Genomic DNA, 9127 nt, shown 5'->3' with positions numbered 1-9127 from the left:
GTATATATATATATATATATATATATATATATATATATATATATATATATATATATATATATATATATATATATATATATATATATATATATTTAAACAGGTCCTTTGAATCCCAATCCTTTATCTGATCGGGAGAAATTGGTTAATGAATTGCAAATTAGATATCGGACCTACTGCATTGAGTTTTGCGTAACCGAAGTTAGTATAGTTCCAAAATTTTTAATAGATTGTTTTTTACACCAAAATTTTCAATTATTTATATTTAATTTAATTTTATATGTTATTTCTATTAAAATTATGATACCGAGTATTGATATTAGAATTTTCACACACGACACAATTTTGCATTTAGTGACAAGTCACAATGATCGTGTTACAACAAATTTCTATACATCTGGTAATAGAAGCGACAAGGCACAATGTTTTTATGAAATAAAGATGTATTATGATGGTAGATATTTGTCGGCATGTGAAGCTGCTTAGAGGATATTTTCTTTTGATATACACTATATAGAGCCTACAGTTGAGCGGCTTAATTATCATCTTGAAGATGAGCACATTGTTTTATTTGAAGATAACGAGCGTATTCAAGACGTTCTAAACAAACCAAAGAGTCGTACATCAAATTTTTTGGTATGGATGGATGCAAACAAGAAATTTCCAGAGGCAAAAAATTTAACATATAGTCAATTCCCAACTAAGTTTGTATGGAAAGAAAATTTGCATCAGTGGGCTCCAAGACAAAGAGGTTTTTCAATTGGAAGAGTTCACTTTGCACCACCTGGTGCCGGTGAACGGTTTTATTTGAGGACGTTGTTAAACTACGTCAAAGGTCCTACTTCTTTTGATGAATTAAAAACAGTGGATAATTTCAAATATGATAGTTTCAAGGAAGCCTGTTTTGCAAGGGGTTTACTGGATGGTGATAAGGACTATATAGAGGCAATAATAGAGACAAGCCACTAGGGTTCAAAGACTTTTTTAAGGATAATTTTTGCAACATTATTGGTGTCAGATCAGCTGACCAGCCCAGAAATAGTTTGGACAAGTACTTCACATCTTTTGATTGATGACATTTTGCACAAACAGAGACGCTTGCTTGGTGCTCCAGGTATAAAATACTTTCACCTATTTCTATAAAACCATACTTATTAGTTGTTTATTTTATTACTCATGTAACCTTGCTTATATCACTTTTTAAATTATTTATTATGCAGTTTATTGAATTGTAGTTTTTTAAAACTGGAAAAAGAATTTTGTCAAAAAAAAAAGGAAAAAGAATTGATATTTTTTATAAATACCCTTTGTTTTTACGTTAATGTATCCAAACATAAATCAATTCTGTTTAACTCACTTTTAACCAAAATCAAATCTATCAAACTCAATTAAGCTAAATTAATTTTTTTGCAAAACAACCAAACACAACCATAGTCATGTCACTAATCACATTCAATATTTTGATTTTAACATTGCAGATTTAATATTAACTGATGATCAATTGATACAATATGCACTAGCAGATATTGAGATGATGTTACGTAGTTGTGGGAAGAGTTTAAAAGATTATCCTCCAATGCCTAGAGCAGACAAATCATTAGTTCCTGATATACAAAATAGTTTAATACACGACGAATTGAATTATAACAGACAATCATTAGCTGAGGAACATGTTAGATTGATGTCAACTATGACTTCAGAACAACGTAAAGTATATGACACAATCATGACAAGAGTTAACGAAAACAAACCTGATGTGTTTTTTCTTTATGGTTATGGCGGTACAATGAAGACATTTATCTGGAGGGCCATGTCAGCCGCATTACGCTCAAATGGTGAGATAGTTTTAACAGCGGCCTCAAGTGGGATCGCTGCCTTTGTTATACCTGGCGGTAGAACAGCACATTCAAGGTTTTTTATTCCTCTAAATGTTGACGAGTTTTCAACATGTATCATAGTTCCTAAAATCCCTTTGGCGCTATTAATACAAAAAGCAAAGCTCATTATATGGGATGAAGCACCAATGATGCACAAACACTGTTTCAAAGCTGTTGATCGAACTTTAAAAGATATTCTAGAGTCTGTTGATGAAAAAATAAACACATTCCTTTTGGTGGAAAAGTTGTTGTTTTTGTCGGAGATTTTAGACAAATTCTACTAGTAATACCCAAAGGTAGAAGGCCAGAAGTTGTTCATGCTACTATTATAATTTTTCGGTTCTTTGGAATTTTTGTAAAGTTTTAACATTGAGTAAAAACATGAGGCTTCTCGATGGTGTTTCGAGTGCAGACGTTGAACAATGAAATTGGAGATGACAACGACGATGATTTAGAACTTGACATTCCATTAAATTTATTGATTCCAAATTCAGGTGATCCTCTTGCTTCTATCGTTGAAAGCATCTATCCCCAACTTTTACAACGATATAACGTATTTTCAAAATAGAGCTATACTAGCTCCTGAAAATTTAATAGTCGACACAATAAATGATTATATGTTGGATTTAATTCATGGTGAAGAAAAAACATATTTGAGTTATGATACTCCACTCAAACAAAATGTAGACGGTCAAATAGTGGATGATGTTCATACTCCCAAATTTTTTAACACGATTTCTACGTCGAGACTTCCAAATCACAAGTTGAGACTTAAAGTTGGAGTTCCAGTTATGCTATTAAGGAATTTCAATAAAAAATTAGGATTATGCAATGAAACAAGACTTATTATTACGAGATTGAGAAAACGTGCTTTTGAAGGAATTTTTTTTTCATGAAGTAATATTGGTGATCAGGTTTTCATACCTAGATTTTCTCTGACACCATTTGACGTGAGAATTCCTTTTAAATTTCAACGGAGACAATTTCCTATAATGATTTCTTTTGCGACGACTATTAATAAGAGTCAGAGACAATCTTTAAAGCATGTTGGGATATATCTTCCATCGCCAGTGTTTTCACATGGTCAGTTGTATGTTGCAATTTCAAGAGTTACTTCTAGAAAAGGATTAAAAATATTGATCATAGATGACGACAATGAAGATACGACTAAGACTTCGAATGTGTTCTATAAGGAAGTCTTCCGTAATATAACATAATTTTCTTTGTATGAATATTTTTCCAAAGTTATTGTTGAACTATCGTTTAATGTTACTCAAATTTTTTCATATACCTTACATTAATTATTGGAATTATCATATCTTATTTAATCATTATATATCCTACAGCTAATCAGACCCGTGCACCGCACGGGTCGATGTTCTAGTTGCTTCTTAATAAGCAGATTACACACAATGAATTACATAGTATACACTTAAAAAAATGAGTTTAGGTTTCTTCCATTTATTATTCCTCCATTTGTCCCCATTTAGAGAGAGATAGATAGACACAATTGAAGATTAGTAAGGGACCCCACTACAATTAACTTGTCGTTTTCTCTGTCATAAGCAAATAAAATCTGACAGATAGATAAAAAAAAGAAATAGAAAGAAAATATTCAAGTTTCTTACCTCGATCTACAAGAAAGATATACTTTAGAATTTTTTTAAATCTAAACGAAAGAAAAATAGAACAAAGAAGACAATAAGGGTGCGTTTGATTCGTAAAATAGTAAGGACTGAACATAACAGTACAGGACAGAACAACATGACAGGACAAAGCTGTACCAGAGAGATATATGACGATAATACTTTTATATTAAAAAATAAAATGGGTATTTTCGTATTTTTTATAGTTGTACTGTGGACAAAAAGTTGTCCCGTAGTTTAAGGGACAAAAAATCTTGTTTTTGTCTTGTCCCTTGCTACCTAATTTGTCCAGTCCCATAACCAGTTTCAAATCAAACAGGGTACAAAAAAAGTTGTCCTGTCCAGTACCCTGTTTATTAGTAGATCAAACGCACCCTAAAAGAAATAAATGTAAAATAGAAAGTAAAAATAAGATCCTCTAGTGGTTGTTGGGTCATCACGAGGGGGCAGCCGGGGGATCATCCACAATGGGTTCAAGAACAACTTCACATGTGAGTTGAACACCACACTTTAACTCAAAACCTTAAGGTGTTAGGTTCATTTCACTTATAAAGTTTTCAACTTTCATTTTTCTAAACAATGTGAGACTTAACTCACATATGCCACAACAGTGGTTTCCTAGACATACAAATTTGAAGAATATAGGAAACATTTATGAGAGATCTAGAAGAGCCGATTGTTCTTTTTTTCTCTGACAGATGGTTAGACCTTCTTCGTCTAGATTTTAATCCTGCTGAGAGGTCCACTCGAGATCAGAAATTATTTAAGAAAGAGGAAGGACCTTTCCACATAAAAAGAGAATCTTTTGTTCCAATCAAAATAGAAGTTATATTGATTATTCAAGAATTGAAGTCGATTTACTTTATAAAACGAGAATATCAATGAACTTCTATGAAACACAATCCCATTGGCTAATGATGCAAGTAACTATGATGTATGATGATAGAAAGATTCATAGAAAGAGTCCTTTTCAGCTTTCTACAAATTGAAGAGATTTCGACGATATATCATACCTTGGTTTCTTACTAGAACAATGCTCAAATTTCTCAATTTAATATTGAAAAGAAATATTTATGGGATCAAAAGTATATATATTTAACCAAAATAATATTAATTGTAAAAAAAAAATAAAAAATAATTGATAGCATTTTCCTTTTTTTTTTTGGTACACAAAGATGGCAAAACCCCATTGATAGCATTTTACTATACCGAGGTTACAGCTGTATTACTGTTTCAGATTTTCCCTTAATAATTAATGGAATATTATAATTATTATTAAGTTAATAGCATTAATCATATTATTTTCCCTTATGTTATGGAATATTTTATTATATATTATTAAGATATTAATAGCATTAATCATGTTAATTTAAACGTATAATTCTATGTCTAATTTGCATTTGTTTATAAACATTGTCTACCTCTATCAGAAATTTGTCTTAATATTATTATTATTATTATCTAAAAAAATGGAGAAAAGAGTTGCAATTGTTGGGGCAGGTCTAAGTGGCCTACTTGCCTGCAAATATATTTTAGAGATTGGTTTACATCCAATTGTCTTTGAAGCTGATGATGGTATTGGAGGTCAATGGAGACATACTATTGAATCAACCAAAATTCAAAATCCAAGAAAAGACTTTCAGTTTTCAGATTTTCCTTGGGATTCTTCTGTAAAAGAAAATAATCCAAGTACTGAAAAAGTTCAAGTTTACATCAATTCATATGCTCAACATTTTTCTCTCATTCCTTATGTAAGATTCAATTCCAAAGTCATTGATATAGATTATGTTGGAGAATCTAATGAAGAAATGATGTCATGGGGTTTATGGAGTGGTAATGGCAGCCCTTTTGGCTCTAAAGGAATATGGCATATTACTATTGAAGATACTAAAATTTTTAGAACAGAGGTATGTATATTTTATGGTTTGTAATTGTGTACATTTCTGAATGACTTTGATTTATCTATTTATTTATTTTTCAAATCCTAAATTTTATTTCATGTTAAGCTAACAAATATATCTTTCACTACAAGAAAAGTGGTAATTTGCCAGGGCTTTTTTTATAGGGGCAAAATCCCTGTCAAATATGTACTGTTTGCAAGGGATTTTGTACGGTTTGCGAGGGATTTTGCGCCCACCCTTGGTAAATTCCCTGGCAAAAGTGTATTTCCCTGGGCTTTGGTACGTTTTCCTAGGGATTTTTTCCAGCCAAATGACCGGTATTCTTGTAGTGTTTACACTATTTGTTTTTCTTAAATTAACACTTCTTTTTCAACCCTCACTCATTTTTATTGGGTGAAATTCATATATTTCACCATTTGAAAAACTAATTTCGCATAAAATAATGGGATCCACATGAGTTCATCGGATAAAACGGTGAAAGTTTAAAAAGAGAAGGTTAAAGTGAGTATTTCTACTCAAAAGACGGAGTATATTGCTTTATTGGGTAAGATTCTACAACAATATTTTAAACTAGAGGCTCATGAATATTTATAAAAACCTGACCAGGTGCATAAGGCTGAGTTTGTTATTCTCTGCATTGGGAAATTTAGTGGTTTGTCAAACATTCCTGAGTTTCCTTTTGGTAAAGGGCCAGAAGTTTTTAAAGGTAAAGTTATGCATTCTATGGATTACGCCGCTTTGGACAATAAGACTGCTGCTGAATTGATCAAAAACAAGAGAGTTACTGTAATTGGCTCAAGAAAATCTGCTCATGATTTAGCTACTGAATGTGCCGTAAAAAATGGTAAGTATATTAGTTCAAAAGTTTATTTATTATTATAATTTCATATTGAAAATAAATTAGTCTTATCTTATCTATTTTAATAAATTAGACACGAATTTAAATTTTATTTTTGTGGGGGACTGAATTGGATTATTCCAAATTTTTATTTTTATAGGTGTCACACATCCTTGCACAATGATCTTGAGAAATGTACATTGGTTTATTCCAAATTTCAAGATTTGGGGTTTTAATCTTGCATTCTTATATTTCAACCGTTTCTCTGAGCTTTTTGTTCACAAGCCTGGAGAACACTTTCTTCTTAGCCTTTTGGCCACTCTACTTTCACCATTGGTAAGATCCAATATAATAATTGTTATATTTTTATTTTTTTAAAAAAATAATTGTTATATGTTGTTTCATACAAATAATTAATTATTTTAGAGTTAAATATAATTTAATTTAGTCACTACAAACTTATGCTATTTTAATTAGTTTAGACTCTATTAAATTTTAATTATAATTTTAGTCTTCTATAATATAGCATTTTTTAATAATAATATTTATTTTGAAAACATTTTACAAAAATGATATTTTTAGTCCTCAAATTAATTCCTATAAAATATAAACAAAAAATAAAAGTGAATATTTATTTGAAAGACTAAACTTAAAATCCTGTGATTTAATTTTCAGAGATGGGGAATTAGCAAACTTGTTGAAACATACTTAAAATGGAATCTACCATTGAAGAAGTATGGACTATTACCAAATCATAGTTTTCATCAAGATATGTATAAATGTTCATTTGGGGTGCTCCCTGAATTATTCTATGATAAAGTGAAAGAAGGATCACTCGTGATAAAGAAATCACAAAATTTTAGCTTCTCCAAAGAAGGTTTGATCATTGATGGAGAAACTAAGCCACTAGAAACAGATGTAGTTATTTTTGCCACAGGATTTAATGGTAACCAAAAACTTAGAAACATATTCAAATCTCCAATATTCCAAAATTATATTAATGGCTCAACAAACGCAAATGTTCCACTTTACAGGTCAGTAGCATTTGATACTTTTGAAAAATTTATATCATATTTCATGTATATGTTTTTGTGTTCTTATTCCTATAAATACATGAATTTATGCTTTTATATATATATATAATGCTTATATATTTTCTAATATTATAAAGAATTAAAGATTAAATATAATTGTAGTCTGTGTAACTGTACAATTTTTTTGGTCCTTTTGAAAATAAATTGTATTTTATTTTTGAAAAAAAAAATTGTATTTTTAATCTTTATAAATATATCTTTTTTATTTTTTATGTGTTTTGTTTGGGTCTTGCCCTGTTCAGAATCCAAAAGTAGAAATATTTTCTTAAATTTTGTGTAATTAATTTGTGAGAAGTTTAAAAAAGTGAATTGGATGCATGAATTATGATAAAATATTTCTTTTTTTGAATCACTAACATGTTAGTGTCCTAAGTTTAATCCACATTGACTCTATTGTAAAAAAAAAATTGACGGAAAAAGAAAAACTGTTTTTTTTTTCTTTCTAAAATTAATCTTTGTAAATATATCTTCTTTATTTTTTTTTTTATGTATTTTGTTTTAGTCTCCATGAGGTCTAGGTTTAAGCTCTATTGTAAAAAAAAAGTGACGATAAAAAAGAAAAACAATTTTTTTTCCACAATTAAAATAAAATCTCTTGATGATCTAATTTAGTTCTATATATAACCATTTACATATTTAGTTCAATATATAATTATTTTGATGATCTCCAAAACTAATATATGTGTTTTGCCACTTATTCAGGCAAATAATTCATCCTCGAATCCCACAATTGGCAATTATAGGATATGGTCAGGCCTTATCACATATCTATTCTAATGAAATAAAATGCCAATGGCTAGCACAATTTTTAGATGGTAACATTAAATTGCCCAATATAAAAGAGATGGAAAAGGAACCCAAATTATGGGAAGATACTTTGAAGAAATATGATAGTAATTGGAAATCATGCATTGTTACTTGTGCGATATGGTATAATGATCAATTGTGCAAAGACATGAAATGTAACCATCTAAGGAAGAAGGGTCTTCTTAAGGAGGTATTTGAGCCATATGGTCCCACTGATTATAGTGGTCTTGTGCACAAATGATTATAATGGTTTGTTACTTGGTCTCATTAATAATAAAAAAGTGCACCCTTTCCACACTTTTGTTGTTATAATTCTTTTGATCCAAAATTTGTTGAAGAGGTAATGGAGTTTGAAGTTTGGTCACTCCCTTGGGAGTTGGGAAGCTTGGCTCTAGATAATTCAAGGCTTTGATGCATGGTGGGACTACACACTCTTGATTTCCTACTTATTTTCCTTTCCTTTTTGTTTTATTTTCTTTCTTGGCCTCATTGTACCCAAAAAGAAATGCTTACTGTTTATTGTCTTTTTCATTTATAATAATATATTGTGTTTTCTAGTTAATTTGTTTTCCCTAATTAGCCCTGTCATTATATTAATCCACTATGATTTGGCATGGATTTAGTGAAATTTGGCATGGATTTTAATCCACTATATGATTTGGCATGGATTTAGTGAAATTGCACGGTACACATGGACATGGTATAAGTTCTATTTTTTTTGGTTACAAGAGAGAAAAAAGAGAAAGACAAAACAAAAGGAACTACTTCCTAATAAAAATCACACCCCTAACGTCAGCGTCAATAAGGTTGAGCAGCTCGGTAGGGGGAACTGTTAACAACACTAGAGGAGAATTCGCTGAAGCTCCCAATTTAGCCAAAACATAAACTAGTTTATAACTTATAAGCTCATTTGATTAAAAAAACTCTGTTGGATAACAATTTATCAAAAAGAGCTTATAGCTTATTT

At 30.2% G+C, this 9127-nt stretch overlaps 1 protein-coding gene and 1 pseudogene across 1 annotated transcript; both read left to right on the top strand.

Annotated features, from left to right (window-relative positions):
• The first annotated feature begins 297 nt into the window (after positions 1–297).
• LOC123895948 lies at positions 298–3079 on the top strand (annotated as a pseudogene).
• A 1910-nt stretch (positions 3080–4989) lies between these two features.
• On the top strand, positions 4990–8401 carry LOC123895262 (probable flavin-containing monooxygenase 1). The gene is made up of 5 exons (XM_045945519.1): positions 4990–5427; positions 6028–6265; positions 6420–6595; positions 6935–7293; positions 8056–8401. The coding sequence occupies exons 1-5, from the start codon at positions 4990–4992 to the stop codon at positions 8399–8401; spliced, it is 1557 nt and encodes a 518-aa protein (XP_045801475.1).
• Positions 8402–9127: the final 726 nt, after the last annotated feature.

Source organism: Trifolium pratense, linkage group LG7, assembly GCF_020283565.1.
Source record: "Trifolium pratense cultivar HEN17-A07 linkage group LG7, ARS_RC_1.1, whole genome shotgun sequence".
NCBI classification, from domain to species: domain Eukaryota; kingdom Viridiplantae; phylum Streptophyta; class Magnoliopsida; order Fabales; family Fabaceae; genus Trifolium; species Trifolium pratense.
This window is presented reverse-complemented; position numbering and strand designations above follow the sequence as displayed.